At 29.9% G+C, this 24,816-nt stretch overlaps 4 protein-coding genes and 4 long non-coding RNA genes across 13 annotated transcripts; 7 read left to right on the plus strand and 1 right to left on the minus strand.

Annotated features, from left to right (window-relative positions):
• The first annotated feature begins 120 nt into the window (after positions 1 to 120).
• LOC109600269 (uncharacterized) lies at positions 121 to 1,600 on the plus strand. The gene is made up of 4 exons (XM_020016403.2): positions 121 to 544; positions 637 to 768; positions 828 to 939; positions 1,177 to 1,600. Exons 1-4 carry the CDS (start codon positions 272 to 274, stop codon positions 1,353 to 1,355), a joined length of 696 nt encoding a protein of 231 aa, XP_019871962.2. The 5' UTR covers positions 121 to 271; the 3' UTR covers positions 1,356 to 1,600.
• Positions 1,601 to 2,699: 1,099 nt separating this feature from the next.
• Positions 2,700 to 10,908, plus strand: LOC109600257 (angiotensin-converting enzyme). Of its 2 annotated transcripts, none has more exons than XM_020016388.2 (11): positions 2,700 to 2,915; positions 7,871 to 8,067; positions 8,124 to 8,273; positions 8,333 to 8,426; positions 8,479 to 8,619; positions 8,675 to 8,857; positions 8,911 to 9,005; positions 9,059 to 9,207; positions 9,262 to 9,720; positions 9,782 to 9,892; positions 9,949 to 10,908. In XM_020016388.2, exons 2-11 carry the CDS (start codon positions 7,876 to 7,878, stop codon positions 10,394 to 10,396), a joined length of 2,022 nt encoding a protein of 673 aa, XP_019871947.2. In that variant the 5' UTR covers positions 2,700 to 2,915; positions 7,871 to 7,875; the 3' UTR covers positions 10,397 to 10,908. The 2 variants fall into 2 exon arrangements, with proteins under 2 accessions (XP_019871947.2, XP_019871948.2); XM_020016389.2 differs by lacking the exon at positions 2,700 to 2,915 and adding an exon at positions 7,568 to 7,794.
• A 43-nt stretch (positions 10,909 to 10,951) lies between these two features.
• On the minus strand, positions 10,952 to 11,203 carry LOC126264982 (uncharacterized). Its single transcript, XR_007547538.1, has 2 exons — positions 11,166 to 11,203; positions 10,952 to 11,116 (listed from the first exon to the last, which is right to left on the minus strand). It is a non-coding gene; the product is annotated as an uncharacterized LOC126264982 (long non-coding RNA).
• A 1,118-nt stretch (positions 11,204 to 12,321) lies between these two features.
• On the plus strand, positions 12,322 to 12,742 carry LOC109600260 (tenecin-1). Its single transcript, XM_020016394.2, has 2 exons — positions 12,322 to 12,475; positions 12,537 to 12,742. Exons 1-2 carry the CDS (start codon positions 12,364 to 12,366, stop codon positions 12,704 to 12,706), a joined length of 282 nt encoding a protein of 93 aa, XP_019871953.1. The 5' UTR covers positions 12,322 to 12,363; the 3' UTR covers positions 12,707 to 12,742.
• Positions 12,743 to 13,422: 680 nt separating this feature from the next.
• On the plus strand, positions 13,423 to 16,036 carry LOC126265011 (uncharacterized). 5 transcript variants are annotated; one of them, XR_007547560.1, is made up of 3 exons: positions 13,423 to 15,105; positions 15,225 to 15,769; positions 15,831 to 16,036. It is a non-coding gene; the product is annotated as an uncharacterized LOC126265011 (long non-coding RNA). The 5 variants fall into 5 exon arrangements; XR_007547563.1 differs by having other exon boundaries at positions 15,506 to 15,769; XR_007547561.1 differs by having other exon boundaries at positions 13,423 to 14,708; positions 14,767 to 15,769.
• Positions 16,037 to 17,526: 1,490 nt separating this feature from the next.
• Positions 17,527 to 18,264, plus strand: LOC126264850 (uncharacterized). The gene is made up of 2 exons (XR_007547462.1): positions 17,527 to 17,850; positions 18,011 to 18,264. It is a non-coding gene; the product is annotated as an uncharacterized LOC126264850 (long non-coding RNA).
• A 1,180-nt stretch (positions 18,265 to 19,444) lies between these two features.
• Positions 19,445 to 20,811, plus strand: LOC109600270 (uncharacterized). Its single transcript, XR_002191605.2, has 3 exons — positions 19,445 to 19,640; positions 19,701 to 20,485; positions 20,544 to 20,811. It is a non-coding gene; the product is annotated as an uncharacterized LOC109600270 (long non-coding RNA).
• A 1,255-nt stretch (positions 20,812 to 22,066) lies between these two features.
• LOC109600268 (beta-1,4-glucuronyltransferase 1-like) lies at positions 22,067 to 24,545 on the plus strand. The gene is made up of 4 exons (XM_020016401.2): positions 22,067 to 22,215; positions 23,030 to 23,961; positions 24,017 to 24,170; positions 24,224 to 24,545. The coding sequence occupies exons 1-4, from the start codon at positions 22,207 to 22,209 to the stop codon at positions 24,443 to 24,445; spliced, it is 1,317 nt and encodes a 438-aa protein (XP_019871960.1). The 5' UTR covers positions 22,067 to 22,206; the 3' UTR covers positions 24,446 to 24,545.
• The last annotated feature ends 271 nt before the right edge of the window (positions 24,546 to 24,816 follow it).

A 24,816-nucleotide genomic window follows, 5' to 3' on the forward strand; every position in this document is an offset into this window, starting at 1 on the left:
GGTGACCCGCTTTGTCGCATGACCGAGGGCTCGTCCACCCAAAATAATTTTTAGAGTTTAGATTCACCTAAACGTGACTGCGGTGACGTCGGCCCAATCTAAATATACAAACAATGTCTAAAATCTTATGACGTCGGGACGCAATCTTTCAAAGACACTGAAGGAGACTCAGTTCCCTAACGAGTAGGCACTTGTAGATCTTCTCCGGTGATTGTTAATGGAAAGCCTTGTCAGTGCGGCGTGATTTACTTGTGTTATAAAGTTTAGTGAAATGATAGCCGGTTATACAACATTTTTGATTTTCGTACTCGGTTTTGTAATCTGTGCAGGCGGATTTCCTACCACCGTTGTTCAACTTAACGGTGAGACCGTTATGGAAGCTACCTATGGGGATGATGTAGTCATCACGTGCAGGAGCAATGATGATGATCACAATTTTTTGTACTGGAATCTTCTCGATAAAAACATTATTATTAGTGCTACAAATGAGTATGATAGGGGCAAGTTTAAATTTGGAATTTTGTCCGGGAATTTAACGGTTAGGGTGAGTACAAGTTTTTGAATACGTGGTGAATTTTATAATTCTATCTTCCTTTCATATAATAATGTCCTAACACTACTTGTATGTATGTTTAGAGCGTGGATAAGGACGATGAAGGACTCTACATATGTGTTTCCAGTGGTATTCGAAAGGATGACTTCAACATTCAACGAACGAGATTAGTGGTACAGAAAGAATGGGAAGAAGTCTACGAACATGATTCATCTGTATGGAATTTATCTGAAGGTAAATTGGATTATTTGTCTAATTGTCTTATTTTTTGTAGGTAAATTTTTACAGGATAATCATAGTGATTGCGGTTTTGGCAATTTTGGCAATGGGGGCGTATATGTTGTACAGAATGTGGAGGGACAGATATCATTACCCTAATTATTTAGGTATATATTAATATTAGCAATTTTAACAAAGAACAAGTTTTCTAATTAATATTTATAATATCTTGTTAATTAACAAATGCCAAATGGCAAGACAATGATAAAATCGATCTATTTTTATTTCGTTTGTAGACAATAAAACTAAAAATAACAATTCAATAATCCCGACTAGCAAAAATAATTAACAGACAAAAAAGTCGATTGGGAAAGTAATTTATTTGCGTCTGTGCTTTATTTTAGAGGAAGTGGATGAAGATGATGAAGACAGCGGTGAAGAAATTTATAGAGCTGGTCCATCGGGCACTTCCGGATCGTCGTCGTCCAAAAATGGAAATATAGTTAAAGAAAACGTACAATTCGAAAATCCCAACATAAGTACGGATTTCAGTAGTATCTTGGACACAGTGAACAGTAAATAAAATGGGGTGGAAACATTGGGGTGTAATATCCACGTATACTAGAGTATTATCTTTTGTATTTGATATTAGTACTGTACTAGAGTTTTGATACAATATGTTCCTTAAAAATGTAGTCTGAAACGCTTAGAATTATTTATTATTTTGTTTTATTGCTAGATTTAATTAAAGAAAATACTCAATTTTCGTTAATTATTAAACTAAATTATTTTTGTTTTTATAAAAATAAAATATATTTTCTATAATCATCTTGGATTTTTGTTTAATCGAACCTAATTTATTTTAGGTTGATGATTGAATTATTGATACTTTTAACGATTTTTAAGTTTTTTTTCATAACATTGAATAATCAAGGTTGTGTGCCAAAATAGTTATGAATGTGTTTTTTATAATCGATTTTAAGAAATGTGTAAGTCAGTAAGTTTAGTTTTTTGCAACTAAAAATATTCATTTATGATAGTTTCAAATATTTTTAATTTTATATATTTATTTAGACAGTCAATTGTATTTCTAAACAACTTCCATCTGCCAAGAAAAATTCATAAATCTTAAAAAACGCTTTTAAATTTAAAAACAGGAAGCCGACAAAAGATATCCCAGATATTTATGATTATTGTTTTAACCGTTTGGTAAACAGAAGTCGTACCCGGCGTTAAACAAGTACCGTACTTGGTAAGCATAATAATAGAGTTTTTAAACGAACAATTTTTTAAATACTTTTCTTAGAACACAAAAAAATTTTAATAAATTGTTTGAAATGTTGCTATAGGAAACTAAAAGTTGTTGAATACAGCTTGAATGAGGATACTTTTCGAATATTAGGGTTTGTAACCTATTTATTCATAACATTTTAACTTTCACATATAAATTTTAAAAAGTTCTGGCGCAGTTTCAACTATTGGATTGAATCATTTTTGCCTTGCCAAGTATATTATATTTTTACGCGGAGACTAAATTTAACGAAAAATTTAAACTTCAAGATTCAAATTTATTGACAATAAACACAGAAGTATTGTGACCTTGAAGGAGTTTTCCAATTACAAATGAATTCGAATTGATTGTCCTTAACCAATGGACGTAATACATTTGATCTCTGACTTTCGAATGAATGAAAACACACGCAATACCGAATCGTGGATACGTACAATACGATTTTCGACAATTCCGATGTTATCGAAACCGGTGATAAAAATCGCAGACAAACAATTCGTTTGGTGTTCAAGTAAGTTGTGTTCAATTGACGGTGGCACCTTATCGTAGACATTGACTTTTGACCGGTCCGCGATGGGAATGTCAATTATAGACCGGGTCCGATAGCAGGGGGGAACAATGCCCATTGCGTAGAGGGACTCCAACGGAGTCAGGTAGAAAGCGTCGCGCTCTCTGACGTTGCACCAGAGACAACCAAACATGCTACGGTATTCACGTGTTTGTTTACTAGTATGAAATTTTGTGTGGCGTGATGTCGATCGGGCCAATTGGGGGTTTAGTTTAGGTGTTTACAGGTGCGAGGGGTGGACTGATCGCGATTAATTGGTTTTGTGAATCCGTGCTGATATACAGGTAGGATTGTGCGGCTTTTTAACATAACCTAGGCCTACATACGATTACATGTTCACGTCATATCGCCTGATAATTGTATGATATATTGAACTGGTTTACCAATTTCGAATTCTTGTTTATTCATCTGGATATTTTTTTCTATCAGTCTGCAAATAGTTTAAAAATGAATTATAAATTAAATATTATTCTACCTATTTTATTTTAGAGTAAATATTTTAAATTTAATAATTTACAAAATTATGAAGGATGATTAAATAAATGATTGTCATGCACACTAAAATTAATGTTGACAATTTGCAGTTGCACATAGATTTTAATTAACAAACACTACGTAAAATAGGACACTTAAAAACATGCGTTCCGTGTAAACCAGTTTACTTGTTTTAATAACCTTGCGTTTAACTTATTTCTACCATACTAAATTGCGAAAAAATGTTAATTGTAATTTGAAAATATAAAATTGTTAATGTATAAAAATGGCGCACATTGTAATTATTATTTGTGTATGATAAAATAATTTGTAGTTGTCTGGAGTTATAATCTAAAATATTGTTGTTTTTATGTGAATTATCAAATAACATATCATCAATAATAAATTCAACGCAGTGAGGGAAACCCTCTAAAATAGATAACATCAAATTTTAGATAAATGCCACAAATTCATTGGATCATGATAGTGATAAATATTTGTAATTTAATTACATTAATTTCTTTTAGTTATAAGTACTAATACTTATGCTTCTCAAGAATATAATGTTTCATAGAAATTTAATTCTAATACAGCAGTGGTAGCTAATAAGGTTTGAGTCCGATGAGGCTCATAAGGATATCGAATATTATTTTTATTTGAGCACAATTAACAACATACCATTCGAATGATCAGTACTTTTTTCATGTAAATTTAGTCCGCAAGATAGATTTAAATCACATAAACCTCTTTTATACCAAATATTTTTTTTGCCATATGAAAATAAAAGATATAGTCGGTAAAATAATTTATTCATTACTGTACTTCCCGTTAGCCAATCAACTTTATCGTACTCATAAAATAATAAATCCGCGGTCCCAAATTTATAAAAATATTCAAATTAGGAATATGGCGATTTAATTTATTATCCACAAACATTTTGTTATAGTAATTTAAATTGGAAATACACATTTATTTAATAAAAAAGCACTATGCCAACAGCATTTTTTATGTTGATAAGTTTTTGAAGCTGTCGGCGATGTTTGGGAACTTCGTTTGCGTCGGTATTTGGTGTTCTCATTGGGTAGAGGCACGCCTCAACTCTTCTACCATTGAAACAATAGTCCGACCTTAAAGCGTATGCGAGAATGTTGAATACAAATGGGGGCACATTTAAAAGTGCATCTGGAGAAATTTAATATAATAATAATATAATATTTCTATCGTAGTTTATTTTAAAGAATAAAAACATTTCAAAACATATTTTTTAATATTAACGTTAAGTCAACAAAATTATTTTCATAGTCTCATCCGAGTAACTGTCACTGTAATACAGACAATCAATATCAATTTTGGTAATGTTGTGTTTGCGGTTGATAAGTATGAACCTATGCAGAACGTACGTCGCTATCTGCCCGCTTTACTTCTAATTTGCGGGCGGTGTTGCCAATTTGTGTTATAAGTCGTATTTGGAGAAATTATAATTTATTTTTATTTGACATTATATCATGCCTTTGTTGTGGCAAATAATACGAAAGAAATGAAACGAAACAATAAATACGGAATTAAAATTTATTGTATATTGTTGTCTAATGCACTTAAGTATGGCATTTAAATGGTCCCCGTTTCGGAATTTATTTCTCCAAATAAATTCATGCATATATGAGAGAAATAAATCTTCTGTAGTTCCAAATTGGTGACGAAGTTTCCTTTTGGATCGCATCCACATGTTCTCAACATTTTGAGTGTGAACCATATTATTTTCAAGATGAACGAAATTTTGCTGTAAATATTTTCAAAAAAAAAAAAAAAAGAAATGGAAACCTAATGTAACCTAACCTGACCTATTTTTCATCAGTTTCAGTTCATCAAAAATAGAATATAAAAAAATTGTCAATAATGTAATTTGTCAATTTTTGTTGAATTTTTGAAAATTTTGTAATTTTTATTAAATTTAATATTGACAATTTTTTTTGATGAACTTTCTGAAAAAATGTATGTCAGGTTAGGTTATATTAGGTTTTTATTTATTTATTTATTTATTTTTTTGAATATATTCTATTTCTGTTGAACTTATTGAGAAAAATAGGAACACAATATAAAAAAAAATTGTTCATAAAAATTTCAATGAAAAATCTCATTAGTCAATATTTTTCAACTAAATCTTAATTTTTTACTTGTTGAAAAGATACTCTTCGGCGCGAGTACAATATTTTGAAAAAAATAATAGGAAGAATGTCTTTCTTTCTATTTTTTACAGCCAAAATTAGGAGCTGCGAGTCTAAACAATTAACAAAAGTTTTATATGAAACATAAAAGTAAAGCTAAACATTACATATAATCTACAATTTGAAAGAAAAGTATACTAACCTAAATAATAATTAAATATACAATAAGTATTTAATTATTTAGGTATTATTAAAAGATTCTGTGATTAAAGAAAAACTAGTTAGGAATTTTATATAAAATTTGGTACTTCATTTGAGACTCCAATTACCTCAAAAAATAACTTGTTTAAAATTTAAGAACGAAATAACAATGCTGAAAATAAACAAATAATAATAAGTACATTTTAATAGAATAGACATATGAAAATACCATTAACAAATAAAACTATGTAAAAATACAAATACACAAAACGAGGCACAAGACACAAAAGCGCAAAGACTAATAAGAAAATAATGAAATGAAATGTGAATGGCAACACAGCGTATGAAGCTCACGCCGGTTGTCGGTGACGTACGTTGGGGATATACCCATACTTATCAACCGCAAACACAACATTACCTCAATTTTTTTTAAATTGATATTTATTTACTAAAGTAAACTATATCAAAGGTAAGAATATATTGATAAATTCGATGAAACATTCACTTTATGTAAACAATTATAGGCATTTCTTCGAAATATTTTTGCTAATGATTTGATAAAAGTTATCACCGTATGGAGCATGTTATTTTATTTATAAAACCCTGATATTCTTAACATGAATCTAATCGTTTGTTTTATAAATATGTTATAGACTTTCATTCAGTAAATAAAACAAAAATGTTTAATTACATAATGAAATCAGAATGAATCATCAGTAAAAAGTGCGTTTTAATCTTGTTGGGATAACACGTCTTATTGTTGTACAATTGTTGTACATTACCTATACTTAAAATTTACTTATCGTCCACTGTGTTTAACCAGCCGACCAGATTATGTTATTTTAATGAACCATAATAAGGAAACAATTAGTTAATGTGGCCGGACTACGAAAAGAAATTTAAACAATTTTACAAATAGTTAAGTAACTAACCGAATTTATTAATGCCCAGACAATAATCAATATAAAACTGCACTCGTGAAGTGGAAGCGAAAATTCCCAAATCGCCAATCTGCATTTAATTTGTAACAAAAGGGGCATCAGTAACTAATTCAATAGAATGGGGGGAAACGCGCCAATAAAAATACTCACGGACACAATAATACCACATTATCCCTCCTAATCCCTATCGAATTAACATTAGTACTCCGCTTCAAGTCGATTGGATAGTTTCATTGGACTTTGTATTTAAATTTCTTTAATGAAAGTTTTATTATTAAACAGATACATGTATCATGACAACATTTTTTCGATAAATATAATAATAACAAACAAAAATATATTGGCAACATGTTATTTTTAAACTTGGTGTTTGTAAACCAATTTCATAATACCGCAAATGTTTTAAAATGATTTAAAACCTGTCACGCTCATACATTACGGGCTAAAATGCAAATTGTGACGTCAATTGTCTACAGTTTTAATTATGCAAATTAATAATTGGTATATGAATTATAGACATTGGCATTGTCTCGAATCATTAGCTATTATGTTTCGATATTTTTATACCGTATTTACCTTTATATTTCAGAAAAGTGGATGGAAATCAACTTTTTAATTTTATCTTTACCACAAAATTCACTTAAAAGTACTTGTAAACATTACTAAGTTATTGAGGGTAATTTAAGGCTGGAAATTTCCCACTGAGACTCTCACTTTTAAGTAAGACCAATAAATTATTTTTGACTCCAATAAATTGACTGATAAATTCCCCTGAACCGTTAATTAAAATTTTAATATGTTTAATATATTTTTTATGTTTTTTTTGTCTGGTTAAATTAATTTATAAACAATTAAGCGATTTACTGCATGTTACATACTGTTTTATAACGTTCTAGATAGCATTATGTTTCAAGATATTCGATATATTTGGATGTTGATAAGAAACTTGCCATATATAAAGATAATACAGTTATGTGGTACTTCAAAGATTGAATAATTTAAGATAACAATTTTAACGATATTTCATTAAAAATCTGGAAAATTAACATTATTACACACTCATTAAAATAACATTACATAATATTTACTTAACTCATTTATCAAAGGTCATAGACTCAATGATAGGCATGGTGTATCTGTACATTTATAGTTTAGACGTTATACGTTCATTTTCCGATAGTTATTAGTTATTTATCGACTTCGTAAAAATCCTTTTAAAATTCACATCGTGTCATACTTTGAGGCGTGTTATTTCAGTCCCTTTGGAACAATCCCTAGCACAATCCAGCCTCAGGGTGATCAGTCTGTTCGTAGGGGCTTTCCGATGTTGAGTCACTGCCACTTTATTATTATTTTATTTCGGACCGGTGGTCATTGATCTGGTAAAAATTGCAGATTAAATATTCAGACAATGCATGGTAGAATTACACAATATTAATTTGATTTATATTATTTCAGATATTATGGAATTGATGCAAAACATTTTAATTTTGTCACTGATTGCTATCACCGGAATCTCCGCAGTTGTCGAATACGAACCGACTGACTATTTATCAGCAGAGATTGAAGTAGGTGATCTGGAATTGCAAGATGCCTGCACGTCCATATCCAATGGTCGAAAAATTGCACTACTTAATAACACTTATGAAAATAAGGTAATATGGTTTATATTGCAAGAATATTATCAGAGCTTGAATTATTACCTCTGTAGATTAAAGCTGAAGAATCGTACGGCAACATACTTAAATCTATAGCAGAAACGTTGAAGGGTTTCTCGGAAATCCCCATTGATTACGAACGGTACAACATACTGTATACAACACCGGGAGATCCGTTATTGCCAGAAAAAGAGTACAAACAGGTAAATTTGTTTGAACTAATAAAATCCTGCGACTAATAATAACATAATAATGTTTGCAGTTAGTGGAGTTTGAGAATGAAAATGAAGAAATTAAAACTTCCATGAAAATCCCATGTGTTGAAGAAGTTGATGGATGTCCTTTGAGTGTTGGAGGTAAGCTTAAAACTATTTCAAACACAATTTATTATTCATATATAATTTTAAGAGTATGAAACTATTTTGGAGGAGTCAAGGGATCTAGATCGTGTAAATCTGACCTGGAGCCGGTGGCAGAATGGATTCGAAACTACAAAAACAAAATACCCTGCAATTTTGCAATTAGTTAACACCGCTGCTAATCTGAATGGTACGGTTTTTTTTAAAATAGAACCGTTTTTCTAGTTAATCGCATACAATTTTAGAACTTGGTTCTGCAAGATCCTATTGGGAAATGCTTCTGGAGTACGAAGATGCTTATTCTAAAGCTGAGTCGTTTTGGGATGAGATTAAACCGCTTTATATGAAGCTGCATAATTTCGTAAAAGTTCGGTTAGAAAATAAATATAAGTTAACACTAGGTTCAGAACTTCCGGTATATTTATTGGGTAAGTAATTTAATCGTATTCAATCGTATTGTTAATAAATGTGAATGATCCAGGTACAAATTTTGGAAATGACTGGAGTAGTTTGGCTGATTTAGTTTTACCCCATCCTCAGATACATTATGATGCAGAATTTTATTTAGGAAATAAGGTACAAAAGGTAATTTTATGAAATATACAAATTAACTAATAAAATTGTTACAGGATTTGAGACACGTGTATCAACTCGCCGAGAACTTGACAAAACAAATGTCCCTTGGAGGTTTTGGGAAGAAGTTCTGGTCGAAAAGTTCTTTTAACACTGCAGCTTGTGAGCATAAAGTGTTTACTTACTGCTCAGAAAAATACTCCGAGTAAGACGATCATTTCTTTTTATCCACAACAGTTAATATACTTTTTCATTGTAGATTATATGATTGCAACAAGACTAGCTGGTCCACTTATTTAGACGCACATGAAACTGCATTAAAAATCGCCTTGACCAACAAGGATTTTTATTCATTTACTTCCATTAATCTGCGAGTTCCCGTGATAAATGAAATTGTCCAAAATCTGGGACCCATTTTAGCAGTTGAAAACCTTCCTCACCACAAAATTTTGGATTCTGACATTTTTAAAATGGATGTATACAATAATACGGAGAAAAAGGCGGCTCTGTTATTGGTGGCCTTGAAAGTTTTGCCCAAATTGCCGTACTATTTGGTAGCAGATAAATGGAGGTTGCAGCAATTAGAAACACCAAGCGAAGATGTTGCTGGAAGTTGGTGGAAATTAAGGCAAGAAATTCAGGGAGTTTCAGGAAATACGAATCAAGAGAGTGATTTTTTGGGCGATTCTTACATTAACTCCAATAGACCTGAAATAGGGTAAGTATTATTTCCTTAAAATTTAAATAATAAATAAATAAATTATTCTTTTATTTTTTAGAAAATTCTTTGGAACCATATTCAGTTTTCAATTATTAAATCATTATAGATCTATTATGACTGATCCTACTTCGAATATTGCCTTGAAAATTGGAGAAGATATAACCTTTTCGTGAGTATTATTATCATTAACTAAATGTAATTTGCCTAACCAATCTATTATTCTAGTGATATGATTAAGGAAAGATCCACAACAGACTGGGTATATTTAATATCATACTTGAACTTAGACTTATCAACTAGTGCCTTATTGGAATATTTCAAACCATTGGAAGAATATCTGGATTCTGCGCCCTTGGAGCAGGAAAAGTTGATCTATAGAACGACTACAACTACTACCACCACCACGACAACAACCACAACCACAAGTAAACCACCGATTGAAAAACGTGTGATAGTAAAAAAAGAAAATCTTAAAGAATTTCCGCAAGGAGATGCTCCTAAAGTGATCGAAAGTTCAAATCGCCAGGAGGAGTCGCCACCTGCAGTTTCGAACGTCGGAGTTTTTATTACAGTTGGTGTTATTGCAGGGTTATGTGTTATATTTGCAATTGGGGTTGTTGTTAGGAAAAAATTACGTAAACCTAGGACGAATAATCGACGTTTTGAAGCGTAATAAGAAAAAGCCAGTATTGGCAAATTTACCGACATACCCAGTTCCGCCAAATGTAATTTATTATTTTAGAATATGATTAAGTGTTATGTTATGGTGGATGTTGTTATAGTTGTAGTATTACATTACACATGATTTCTTTAAGGTACGATTGGTCACAGATGGTTAGTGGGACCTTACAGACAATCCTTACTTGCACTGCAAAGCACTGAGTATCAAAAGTAAGAGGGAAATAAAAACCTGACAGTGTGTTTTATTCCCTAGCTGTACTAGTAGTAGTACTACTCAGCACTGCAAGCAACCCAGAATACGATTCGTAACTGCCACCGACCGTACTCACGCAACATTGATGAATGACAAAAAACGTTTACATGTTTTGTAAGCATTTGATAGAAGACTGTTTGATTAAGTTTTCATTTGTAAATAGCTATATTTATTTATTGGTTTTGTGATAGTTTTTTAAATTGTTTAATGTACATATTAATTACTAGTCAAATACACATATTTTTATGAAATGTTTGTTCATTTTCTATAAAACATCAAGGTTAAATAAATAACAAAATCATTATGTAATTTATTTACATCGACAAACAGAGTTTTTGCAGTATCCAACTTTCTTTGGCCCATAGAAAGATTTGCAGTGAAGATCGCAAGCTGTAGGAATTTTTACGCCCAATATAGATGGGGATGAAAGACATACATTCCTCTTAGATCTTAAAATAACTAAAAAAAATAATAGATAAACTAGTAATGAATAATCTAAGCAACTTACTTTTAGTTTCTATTGTCTCACAATCTATTGTAGAAAAACTATTATTAAAAAAATTAATAAAAAGAAAAAGAAAAGTTTGTATTTAATATTCATTTTGCAACGGTTTATTTCAAAATGACTGCAATTGCTTTTGTTATTATATTTATACTTTTGGAGATTAAATTACTGAGAAGTAGAAGACAGCGGGGATTCTCCGCGTTGTTTTGTACCGTGTTAATCATGATGAATATTTACAAGTTTACTAATATCGTTTAACATTACGTTTCTAATAATTATAGAATTTTAATTTTATTGACGATAATAAAAATTAATAAACGTATACCATTCAAATCAATAATCGATAAGGTATGAATATTAAGGTGGGCCAAAAAAATCATCTATTTTTTTTAACTTCCTAATCTGAAAAATTGATTCTTAGACATGCTTTCCAAAGATGAGCTCTTAATTTTAATAGAAAGGTCTTCCTCATCTTAGTAATGTTCAATCCTTGTACGTGTATGTAAAGTAAGGTGCAGTGTATTATCTGAGGATAGTGCTAAAAGTACCCGCCTGAGAGAAAAAAAACTGAAAAAATCGGAAAAAAGAATCTACCTTTTTAGCTCGATGTACTTTTTCCAGTGATTTTCAATAGTTTTGATACCCTATCTATAGTGACAATGTCAAAATTTTCAAAGTAGTCAGCATCCGCAAACTTCTACTTATTGACGAGTAATTTTTCATGTTTTTAAAATAGAAAATAGCCAACGAGGCTAAATATGGCGAGTACTGAGCGCGAGGAAGTAATTTGAATTTTAATTAATTAATTTTGTCCGCTCCAATTACGAATATGTGAATCGGTCGCATTTATCTTATTACTATCATTGGTGGTTTTCTACTTTTTTTAGATAATCAATAAAAGTTTTCCCAAAAAACTGATGCCATTTCACATCCAAATTTTCAACCACGTGAATTTTTCAACCATTTCTGCCGTGGCGACCTCATTTCACCTTTGAACTATTGCGATATTATTTTTTGCTGCACTAACTTATTTATTCAAGCAACAAATTACTTCAAAAGAATTGCGAGATTTCGGGTAAGTCCCTCATCGGTAAAAGCCAGAGCCCGTCTCTTAATGTTCGATAAGAATTCGCATATATAAAGGTCGGACTGAGAAGCGGTTTATCATCCTGCAGTGACAACTGATACAAACAACAACAAAATGAACAAGTTAAACGTTTTTGCCTTGTGTTTGGTGCTTTCCGCTGTGGTACTCAGTACGTACGCCAAACCATTGGTGCCCGAAGAAGTCGAAGATGAAGAATACAGATTAGGTATGGTACAGTTTTTAACCCTCTTTTGTTTGTGTTAATTTTTCCTCTTCCTTTAATTTAGATCATGTCGGTCGCGTAAAACGCGTAACTTGCGACCTTTTGAGTTTGAACATCAACATCCTTGGTAACGGTGGACAACTCAACCATTCAGCTTGTGCGGCTCACTGTTTGTATTTGAAGAAGAAAGGCGGACATTGCAATGCTGATGGTGTTTGTGTTTGTAGAAAATAAATTTATAGTTGATTAATAAATATTTATTGTTTTGTATTAAGGAGTTTTATTGCAAACTAAGAAGACTATAATTTAGATATTTGCAGAATAAAAAGAAGATATAAATTAGAGGTTTAGTAAAAGTTTGGGAATTATATTTCATTAATAAATATTTATTGTTTTGTATAATGTAATTTTATTGTAAAATAAGGAAAATTTATTTAAAAAAAATGTTTGGGAACCTCTTTAACGTTAATAAAAATTATACACATTTTTTTAACACAATAGTCCATCATAGTAAAAAAATTTATGCGATTGATAAAGGTAAATTAATTCAGTAACAAATAGAAATGGCATATATAAAAAGCATGTAAGAAGAGATTAATCAGTGTGCAACAATAACTGATAGTTATAGTAACATAATGAGCAAATTAAATATTTTTGCTTTGTATGTGGTACTTTGCGCCATGGTGCTCAACATCTACGCCAACCCATTGCCCGAAAAAGCAGCAGGTATGGTGAAATTTCTATTTTTATTTTATTTGGATTCATGTTTCTCTTCTCTATAATTTAGGTCTTGCTCGAGTAAAACGTCTGACTTGTGACCTTTTGAGTTCAAATATTCAAATTCTTGGTACTGGTGGACAACTTAACCACTCAGCATGTGCCGCCTCTTGTATATTGAGGTTGATGAAAGGTGGTTCCTGCAAAGATGGAGTTTGTATTTGTAGATATTAAAATTAAATTTCTTCAATAAATATTGCTGAAATAATAATATTTTTTGGCATAATAGTCACAGTAAAAATTAATTCAATTTAAATCAATTACATTTATCAATAAACTATTAAAATAATTATTCATTCTTTAGAGAAAACAAATGTTCGGATTAAGAAAAAAAGGCAATATTTGAGAAAAGTAATAAAAATTAAAACTAGGTTAAATTAAGTTATTCAGGTACTGTGTGATAGATAATTAAGATAAACAAAATGTTTTATTTTATTTTTAATGTGGTTTTACATCGAAATAATTAACTATTGTTTTTCCAAAAAATACATTTTATTTTATCATTTTTAAAATTGTAGTCTGTTCTCAAACTTTTAATGATCTCGGTCACCAAAATGTCGGCATGGGTACGTCTTTGAATAAACGAAAACTAAAATTTGCAAAATTATACAGTCAAACAATTTTATTGTTTCATTCGTAAAATATGCAAAAAGAGAAATTTCCTTTGGTGAATCAAATAAATTATGTATCAATACCGACTATTGAATATACATGAATTATTCTATTTATAAATGTACAGTAGTGGCCAGACAAATAGCACAAAATTTAAAATCAAACTTTTCACTAAAGGATTTACATTTTATACTTATTTTTGGCTTTTTTTTGTTACACATCTTATATAAGTCTAATTTGGTTGGCCAAACAAATAGTACATTCAAATGTATTTACGTTTTGTGTAAGTATTTAATAATACTCTTAATAGTTAGAATTTATACTTAGTAGGAGATATATTATTTTATTGAATAAATTCACTTTCAATGAGAAGAAAACATAATACTCTCCAAAGAAGAGGAAAATAATAATTAACATAAAATATCAAGGTCTAAATATTGCTGATATCGCTAAAAACTTATGATGTTTCCGAAAAATGGTTTTACAATGTTTATTAATAAATAGGAAACACGACACTAAATTGAAAATAAAATAAGAAAATGTCCTAACAACAACATAATTTCTTTTATTGACATAGAAATCGGAAACATCAGTCATACAGTGTATCAATGTGTCTAGTAGGACAATCAGACGTCGATTGAATGAACAAAACTTGCAATGATTTATTTCTGTAAAGAAGCCATTTTTATCAAAAAAGAATATTCGAACAAGACTAAAAGTTTGCACAAAAATGTATTAATTATCCTCCAGAATTTTGGCGAAAGATACTTTGAAGTGATGGATCCATGTTCAATACAACAAGATCAGATGGTAAAAATTATAATTAATCATCGTCCTCCTGATAGAAGTTTGGATCTTAGATATATTTCAAACACAATAAAACACGATGGAATATTTTTTTTTAGATTCCTTTCCTTGATATGGTGTAAGACCATTACAAAAAATTATCAGTAAAATGGACCATTTCGTAGACACTATATAGAGACATCAAGAGAGGTGTAAAGCAATAATTTATCAACGATAGTTACATGGATTTTTATCAGTGATAATGATATGAATCAGTGTAACAAAAGTTGTTCATAGTTGGTTAAAAGATAAAAAGAGATTCTCAATTGGCCAGGGTATTGACCTGATCTAAATACTATTGAAAACTTGTGGAATTATATGTAATCTCTATTAAAACACCAAAAAGCATCAAATTTTAATGATGGTTATTCATTGAATATTTGTTTCACTATTTACAGGTGTGTATAAATTATTTAACAAATATACATTTTTCAAATATGTGCTATTTCTGTGAGCAGCCACATTTCACATTTATTTCGTTTAAGATTTAATTTAAGTAGAAATTATTTTGATTTAGATACATAATGAATAATGGCATTATTTCATCATTAATGTTAAGATAACAATGTGTGCTATTTCTCTGACCGCCGCTGTAAATATAGCAACAAGTTGTACAATAAAATTTACATTGAAAGTAAGTTAATTAAAGCTATTTATTAATACACATACAAAATACATGTAAAATAATTAGAAACATGGAGATAAAAGTAGAGATAATTCCCGTATACGTAATAATCTTATATGCTATATACGTTAGTGACCAATTTAATTAACCAAACATGAAATTATTTATTCAAGCAATAAATTACTTCAAAAGAATTACGGGTAATTCCCTGATCGGTAAAAGCCAGAGCCCGTCTCCCAATGCTCGATAACAATTCGCATATATAAATGTCGTATTAAGAAGCGGTTTATCTTCTACTGCAACAGCCGATAGTCACAACAGCACAATGAACAAGTTAAACATCTTTGCCTTGTGTGTGGTACTTTCCGCCGTGGTACTCATCACGTACGCCAAACCATTGGTACCCGAAGAACTTGAAGATGAAGAATACAGATTAGGTACGGTGCAGCTTCTAATTCTCTTTTGTTTGTTTTAATGTTTCTTCTTCCTTTAATTTAGATCATGTCGGACGTGTAAAACGCGTAACTTGCGACCTTTTGAGTTTGAACATCAACATTCTTGGTAGCGGTGGACAACTCAACCATTCAGCTTGTGCGGCTCACTGTTTGTATTTGAAGAAGAAAGGCGGACACTGCAATGCTGACGGTGTTTGTGTTTGTAGAAAATAAAATTTTAGTTGATTAATAAATATTTATTGTTTTATATTAAGGAGTTTTATTGCAAATTAAGAATACTATAATTTAGATATTTCAGAATATTTGCAGAATAAAAAGAAAATATTATAAATTAAAGGTTTAATAAAAGTTTGGGAACCCCAATAGTGTTAATAAAAAATAATTGATTTTCTTGTATCAATAGTCTATCATAGTAAAAATATTATACGATTGATAAAGGTAAAAACAATTGTCTTATTTGGTATAATGGTTCATTATCATGCTGGTCATTGCTGCCCGATGAAGTAGAATATGAGGAATATAAACTATGCTATAATTTCTATTTCGAGTTTATTGGTATCAGTGATTTCTTTCTGACCAAATCGTAGGAAAATTCTTGAAGTGTTTGTATTTGCCGATTTTCTTAAGTAGAATTTATTTTATTAAGACTAATTTTCAAACAATTATTTGGAAAAATGATCCGGAAAAAATTTAGTTTTTATTTAGTTAGTTAAAATAATCATCACTAAATTTTATTTTTTTGAAAAAGATGGTATTTTACCACATATAAAATTCATTCATTTCATCTATTCAATTAATTATTAAAATTAGTTATTAAATTTCAAAATATAATTAACAGTTAAAGTGAAAACCAATAAGCTTATTTCAATCGACAAAAAATTGGATAAATTAATAAAAATTGGAACTAAGTTAAATTAAGTTTTTCGGATTCTAATGTCCAAAACATTGATAACAAATGTTTTTTAATATTTGTAATGTGTTAAAATGATAGATTAGAAGTGATGAAATATTAATATTATAAATATATATTATAACTATTGTTAAACACCGGATTTTATCAATTTTCAAATTTTTAATTGATAATGTAATTCCCCTTGACCTCTGTTACTACATAAGACATAAATTCTCATATGTATGTAAACATTGCTAATTACAATTAATTAAACAGAAATCAGTTTATTTTTATGGAACTAAGATTCTTTGAAATATACAAATATCACGGTGAAATCCCTGTCAGATGAAAACATGTAACCAGTTCTTCGTATATATAAAGCCAATTGAAAGATTCAACAATAAACATTCACAACCAACAAACACAATGAACAAACTTCATATTTTCGCACTTTGCGTCCTGTTTTCGGTCATGGTAGTGAGCACTTATGGAAAACCTTTGCTAACGGTGGATCTCGAAGATGGAGGACGTAAGTAATTTATTTATGTTATAAACAATTATGCTAATGACACTGATTGAGCTATAAATGCAATTTTATTAATACAGTCGTCTTTCAGGCCCCTTGGGACGTGTAAAACGTGTAACTTGTGATCTTTTGAGTTTAAACATCAACATTCTTGGAAGCGGTGGACAACTCAACCATTCAGCTTGTGCAGCGCATTGTTTGTTCTTAAGGAAGCGGGGTGGACATTGTAATGATGAAGCAGTCTGCGAATGTAGAAACTAAAATTGATTTTATAAATAAATATTTATTCGTTTTTATACAACTCTGGTTTGGATTTTATTTATGAAAAATCTATTTTAGATTGATGAAGATTTATCGCATTTTTAATAATTATTAAATATTTTGAAATGTTTTAGGACGTCTATCTATTTTTAATTTAAAAAAAAATAATTGTTACATTAACTAGAACAATGGTCAATCACAGTCATAACTACTAGAGTTGATAGACCAGGGATATATAAAAGCAAGACATTATAAATATTAGGTAAGAAGTTATCGGTAAAATGGAAAAACTTCATTTTCTCACTTTTTGTGTTCTCCTTGCTTCCTTAGTTATCTCAGCTTATGGAGGACCATTAATACCGGAAGACGATGATCAGTATCCGGGTAAATAGTATTTATTATTTAGGTTACTGTTAAGATTCAATTTTAACCTTGGTTGAAACATTAATTTTCTTGTCACCATGAGAATACCACTGGTAACAGGGTTCAAAACTTACAGTCTGAAAGTTTTATGTTTTAATCATGGATATTTATTTAATTTTAGAACATGGAAGACGAGTTAAGCGTTTCACTTGCGATGCTCTGAGTCTCGATGTTAACATTCTTGGTACAGGTTTCAAGGCGAATAATTCGATATGTGCAACTAAATGTATAATTCTCCTTTACACTGGTGGATACTGCGATAATCAAGGAGAATGTATTTGCAGACAAAAAATTAAAGATTATTTGAAAAACAAGCTCTCATTTTTGGGATAACATGTTTGGAAAACAAATATACTTTTAACATAGTTATAATAATTGTTTTCTTAATAATATATGACACCTAGCCCAGATTAAAAACGGCTCCGCTACAATAAAAAAGTGACATTTTTCGTAAACATAACCCTTAATAAAAAATTATTGTAAATTATTATACAAAATGTATGCAAATTTAAAAAAAATAATAATATAAAATTATTGCTAAAATGAATGTTATTTTTAAGGATTCTAGCGATCGTATGATAGAAGGAATACGAAAATTTTTTAGATATACGGAAATGAATGGTAATTAAATGGAAAAATATTTTCACATCGGATCAAACTCTAATAATGATTTATATTAGATAAAAATTATTTTAAGATATCCCTGTATGTTCCCAAAAATCCTGACGATTGTTACTTATTTTTCATGCGTTTCTGAATATACAGTACAGGACATAAGTAAAGAAACAAATTTCTAAATATAGTTGTTTAAATTGGAATATACAATTAAAATCAAACAAAACTTCAATCAATAATTTATTATTTCCCCTTGACATTTTCTTTTCATGGAAGAAACAAGTGAGCTCCACCCATTATTCCTCCACCCCTTGCTTAATTTGATATAATGTCAAACCGTTTGTTGACTGGACATCTAATCTATAGAAATCCATCTAAAGAAAATAAATTAAATTTACTTTCGTCAGAAAACAATACAGTTTTCCACTTTTTTTCGACCAGTCTAAGTGCACTCGTGCAAACTGGAGTTTATTAGCAGCTTTATTTTATTCTTTTTTGACAAGCCTTCTTCTATGAAAATTATTTTCTCTTAGCCTACGTCTTATGATATTGACAGACACCCCCAAATGTGAATATTTAGTCTTAAGATCTTCGGCAGTTTTATTCGGGTCACTTTTTTGCATTTTTATCTAACTTTACTTAGTATTAACTAAACACCGTATGCATAAACTACTAAAGACAAACTAAAATTAAATAATTTATAACGTTGTTACTTTACTTTTACTTTGAAAAAAATCATAAAAACTTTATAAAAACGGATTATATTTAAATTCAAGTTTTTATTAATTATTAACATTATTAATTTATAACAACAAAGAGCAATAACAAGAAGTTCGAAAGGCATAAATTAATTATGCAAACACGCGACGAATCTACAGAACAAAAAAAGCATAAATACTTTATTATCGATAAAAGTAAATTTATTTTTGATTAGAATAATAAATCACTTAGTAATAAAAATAACCGAATTAAATGATTGATAAATCCATACATACATATAGTATATAAAGGAAAAAATTTCCTTCTTACTGCTATCACCAAAATGGAGAAGTTTAAACATATGTTTATTATATATGTTCTGGTTTCTGTTATGATGATCAGCACTAACGTTTATGGACAAACCTATATAAATTATGGTAAGTACTGTAGCTGTATGATATAAATTTTCTGTTTATGAAACACTTATTTAATTTTAGGCCTTCCTAGTTACAACGGTCCTTCTTGTAGTATTGGAACTGCAGATATCAGCTTTCTTGGTTTTGAAGCATCCTTCAATCATATGCCTTGTGCTTTTCATTGTTACTTAAAGCTAAAAACTGGGGGGTATTGCCATGATGGTGTATGTATTTGCAGACATTAAACTTTTACTTTTATATACCAAATAGTTTTATTGAAAATTATTTGAAAAAAATCAAGAATATAATGTTTCTAAAATAATTCCTATAACTACTACGAATTATTTTGTAATTATACATTCTGAAAAATATTGGAATTAATATGGTTAGTAAAATGTGAATATGTCTCCAAATAATAGATATTGATAAGAAAATAATAAATATTTTGTCGCAAACGTAATAAAATTCAATTGAAAATTACTATATATAAAAAATGATAAGGTACCCCAGGAAGTAATTTCGAGTTCTAAATTGAACATTTTCTGGAATAAACAACGAGTTTGGCGAGTATGTGTAGAGAAAAGAATAATCATATAAAAACATGTATTGTAATCATTATTATTTATAAAAGTAGATTTATTTTATTACAAAATAATAATAAATCACGTAGCAATAAAAACGACTGAATCAAATGATTAATAAACCCAAGGTATATAAAGACAACCATTTTCTTCACACTGCTTTTGGCAAAATGAGCAAGCTTCAACATATGTTTATTATTTATGTTCTGGTTTCTGTTATGGTGATCAGTACTTATGGACAGTCAAAAAAGAATTATGATAAAGAATATGAAGATTATGATGGTGGTAAGTACGATACCTGTGTTATTTAAAATTTCTGAATACGAAACACTTATGGTTCTAGATGTTCCGAGAGGCCCTTCTTGCAACACAAACATTAATTTTCTTGGTATCAAAGCATCACTCAATCATGCGCCTTGTGCCTTATATTGTTACATGAAACTAAAATCAGGAGGGTATTGCAAATATGATACATGCATTTGCAGAGATTAAACACATATTTTTATATACAAAATAGTTTTATTGTAAAGAAAAAAAACTATATTGTTACTAAAATAGCAAATTTTGTAATGATCATGTTTGTGAAATAATAAATAATATAATAATCCAGAGTGTGCACATTTTTAAGTGATTAATTAATATTATTTCGTAATGATGCTTTCTTAAAAATATTGATATTATTATGGTCAATGTGAAAATTCCTATAAAATTATTATATAAAAAACAGTTGAAACAGTTTAGTTATTTAGTGATTGGAGTTTTGCATTGGTTGTTGAAACGTAGGTAGGAATAAAATAATATTAACTTTTTAAATACAAGTTTGTTTTAAATTATTGATATTTGTTCAATTTCAGTAGCGATTTTAGAGTTCCATTTACAGTAGAAAAAGAAGCAAAGCTAGTGCTTGGTTCTTCTATAATCTGTCCGAAAAGAACAAAGCCAACCGATCAATCATATGCAACGTATTGTTTCAACGACGCCATATTGAACCGTTTTTTGATCCTTTGATTACTGGAGACTTAAAAGTGGGTCCTATATGATAATTCAAAACACAAAAAGCCGGATGTACATCCCAAAAAGACTCTTCTCTGTGTTTGGTGGAGTATTCGAGGAATTGTTCACTTTGAAGTGCTGAAACTTGGATAAACTGTTAATGCAAACCTTTAATGTGGACAATAAAATGGAGAGAACAAATCTTTAGTCGAGAAGTATCCGATAATTGTCAACTGAAAAGGTGTCGTTCTGCAACACGACAGTGCAAGACCACACTGTGCAAGACGAACACTGGAAACAATTAATAAATTCGGGTGGAAGGTACAGCTTCACCTACCCAATTTGGGTGATGTCAAAAATTCTATCTCAAGATATTTAACTCAAAAACTAACTGAATTTTATCTATCTTTCATCTATATATTATATTGTTGTTAAAAATAAAAAATTATTAAAATTTTATTTATTGAAATTTAATGTAAGAAAGCTAAATTACTTTCCTGTATCACTAACATTATTCAATGTTTTAATTAAATAATCTCTCTTCTTTGTGTTTTAATGAGCGAGGCCAATATGAATAATTAATAGATAGAAAGAATAATTAGAAAAAACATTAGAACCTGTGTAACGAGTAAAATGATGAGTCAAGCGTCATGCCACGCTAAATGTACGAAGTAATTAACTAAACATGAATTGCCCGTTTGCGAATTAAAATTCCCCCTTTGGGCCTTTATCAAATATTGAATTCCCGCTGCAGTACAAATTCAAAGAGTCCCTGCGAAAATCGATAGGATTCACTGCGTATGCGCAGAAGAGCTGCTTGTTTTCATGCAGTGCAACACAGTAGCAAATCAGGACCAGTATTTTTTTGTTTATGTCCGAAAGAGTTTTGTGATCAATTCAGCTAAATAACGTGAAAGGATAATGTTAAGTTTAGGTGTTCTTAAATGATGGATGTTACAATTTCTATCTAGAGTGACATTAATAATGTAAAATTTTTCGAACTCCTTAACCAAATGATTCAGGTATGTTTATAAGTTGATTATTTTGTTTTATCCAAAATTAAATTTAATTAACTACATTACAATTTGTTAAAATATATTTTATACTTTTACCCTAAATTGAGCTGAATTAAAAAGTTTTAGAATATTGTATTAACAATTTGTGGGCGTATTAAAGTAGGATTTATTTACATAATAAATAACATAGTATTGATGTTATAACTAGAAGCATAATTATTTTTTTTATAAAAATAACAAATCCAAAAAATATCTGTATAAATTTATAAATGAATAAGTAACAAGTAATATATTAAATAAATTATTTGTTATTTTATTATTATTATTATTATTATTATTATTATTATTATTATTATTATTATTATTATTATTATTATTATTATTATTATTATTATTATTATTATTATTATTATTATTTTATGACATTATCATTCTGTAAACTGTAAACAAGTTTAAATTAAATAAATAATACGGTAATGAAAATTAATTAAGTAGCAGTTGTTGAGGGTGCTAAACAATCATTTAGAAAATGTAATTAAATAGCCAAGAAATTAGGCAGTGGGAAGTTCTTTAAATGCTTCACGGTGTTTTCAAGTTTATTAATTTATTATCTAAATAAATAATACGTACAAGTGGATTGGATTGGATGTATTAATATTATATAATATAATATTTATTGATTCATGATGAACTTGCACTAAACGTCAACAAGCACCTAATACAATCAATTGTCGATACAAAGACAGTGTTATTAATTATATTAATATAATTTATTATGTTTTTTTAATGAAATATTAGTTATATGTATATATTTTTACAGGGAACATGTCGTTTATGGAACATATGCATATCTGCCTTAGTCTTCCTCTCACTGTACAATATCCTAATAACCTTCAAACTTCTCTACACGCCGGATTGCATACAGAGCAGTTCTCCTGTACAAAGGCCAAGCATCAGAATCATCGAAAAACCGTGCGAATCAGATTTGGAACAAACCGTTAACGGACCGTTCCCTAATCTGGACTTAAAGCTGGGCAGATGGGATACGCGCCACCAGTACAAATTGTTCGATCACATCCTCACGGGAGGAAAGTTCACCACCATCAGTGATTTATTTCAAACATGTCTGGCTACACAAAGTTCCTTGGAAAAATTGGCTTCGATCATAGAAGTTTCGAATCACTGGAATGGGCCTATATCACTAGCCACATTCGCGGGAAACGAAGACGAGTTAAATCTACTCCTCCTATATATTTTATATTTAAGAAAATGTGATTCTAAAATTAAAGACAAGGTCTCGTTTCATTTAGCACTCCCGAAGGAGCGCAGGCCAAAGAAGTATCAAATTGATTTTGAGCGACTGGACCAAATGGACTGCGACAATCCCGTCGGACATCTTCAACAACTGGTTAGGGAGATGCAAAAGAAGAACGGGGTGTGGCGCATGAAGATGCCCTATCCTCAAAACCTTATGAGGAATTTGGCACGAAAGAACTGTCAGAGTAAATATGTCTTCCTAACAGATGTTGATATAATACCCAGCAGGGGAATGGCAGAAAATCTGGATGTATTCCTGTTGAATGCCAAATGTAAGAGACAATGTGCGTACGTCATACCCACGTACGAAATCGACGAGAGAGTTCGCTTCCCTCCTAATAAGACTGAATTAATTCGATTAGCTAACAAGGGCCTGGCACGACCTTTTCATCACAAAGTTTTCATTTATAATCAGTTCGCTACCAACTTTACTAGGTACTACCTGTTATAATATATCTTTTACATGTTTATAGTTAATAATTGGCTTTAGGTGGCAGAACACTGTTGACGAGAATAATGACGTTCATGTTAGTCATCCAGTTACCAATTTCGAATTCCTTTATGAACCTTTTTACGTAGCCCCCGACACAGTTCCACCGCACGACGAACGATTTATCGGATACGGATACACAAGAAATAGTCAAGTAAAGTTATGAATTTGTAATCAATTTATGAAGACTATAATTGATTTTTGCAGGTATACGAGATGTACGTGGCTGGTTACGAGTTTGTTGTGCTTTCACCAATTTTCACTTGTCATTGGGGTTTGCAGATAAAGCACACTAGACCGCCGTGGCGGGAACACCAGAACAACATGAACCGGAAACAATTCGATGGATTCAAACGTGAAATTTTTGCAAAATACAACAAGGATCCGTTGAACATGATGTCTTCTCAGAAAAAAAAGGGTGCACCTTAAATAGAGTTTTATTTATTACTATTTTTCGTACTGATTTTACTTTAAATTGTTGATATTTAAATATTATTTCAATAAAATATTAAGCAACGGTATTTTTCAATGTCTGTGTTTTATTTTAATGAGATAGGATTTAGTACTCTTTTTAAAAAACAATATAATGTGTCAGATGATAACAGATTATCAGCGTAAAGATAACATCTACAATTTTTAACTATTAAAAAGTGAATTCATGTATTAATATTATATGTAGCTAAATTTCTGATGGAGTTTAAAATTTTATTGTCAATTTACTTTATTATCGATTATTTTGTAAATGTAACTTATTATTCATTGTATAGTAAGTCGTTTACATCGTAAATTAAATTTTAAAA

The sequence above is a fragment of the Aethina tumida genome, chromosome 3 (genome assembly GCF_024364675.1).
Source record: "Aethina tumida isolate Nest 87 chromosome 3, icAetTumi1.1, whole genome shotgun sequence".
In the NCBI taxonomy this organism is placed as follows: Eukaryota; Metazoa; Arthropoda; class Insecta; order Coleoptera; family Nitidulidae; genus Aethina; species Aethina tumida.

What these genes read in the sequence shown, in the direction of transcription:
- LOC109600269 (XM_020016403.2), top strand. Translation starts at nt 272, where the DNA reads ATGATAGCCGGTTATACAACATTTTTGATTTTCGTACTCGGTTTTGTA. An exon ending in CCGGGAATTTAACGGTTAGG is followed by an intron (nt 545 to 636) that starts GTGAGTACAAGT and finishes ATGTATGTTTAG; the next exon opens with AGCGTGGATAAGGACGATGA. An exon ending in TCTACGAACATGATTCATCT is followed by an intron (nt 769 to 827) that starts GTATGGAATTTA and finishes TATTTTTTGTAG; the next exon opens with GTAAATTTTTACAGGATAAT.
- LOC109600257 (XM_020016388.2), top strand. Translation starts at nt 7,876, where the DNA reads ATGGAATTGATGCAAAACATTTTAATTTTGTCACTGATTGCTATCACC. An exon ending in ATAACACTTATGAAAATAAG is followed by an intron (nt 8,068 to 8,123) that starts GTAATATGGTTT and finishes TTACCTCTGTAG; the next exon opens with ATTAAAGCTGAAGAATCGTA. An exon ending in TCCAATAGACCTGAAATAGG is followed by an intron (nt 9,721 to 9,781) that starts GTAAGTATTATT and finishes TTTATTTTTTAG; the next exon opens with AAAATTCTTTGGAACCATAT.
- LOC109600260 (XM_020016394.2), top strand. Translation starts at nt 12,364, where the DNA reads ATGAACAAGTTAAACGTTTTTGCCTTGTGTTTGGTGCTTTCCGCTGTG. An exon ending in AGATGAAGAATACAGATTAG is followed by an intron (nt 12,476 to 12,536) that starts GTATGGTACAGT and finishes CCTTTAATTTAG; the next exon opens with ATCATGTCGGTCGCGTAAAA.
- LOC109600268 (XM_020016401.2), top strand. An exon ending in TTCGCTACCAACTTTACTAG is followed by an intron (nt 23,962 to 24,016) that starts GTACTACCTGTT and finishes AATTGGCTTTAG; the next exon opens with GTGGCAGAACACTGTTGACG. An exon ending in GATACACAAGAAATAGTCAA is followed by an intron (nt 24,171 to 24,223) that starts GTAAAGTTATGA and finishes TGATTTTTGCAG; the next exon opens with GTATACGAGATGTACGTGGC.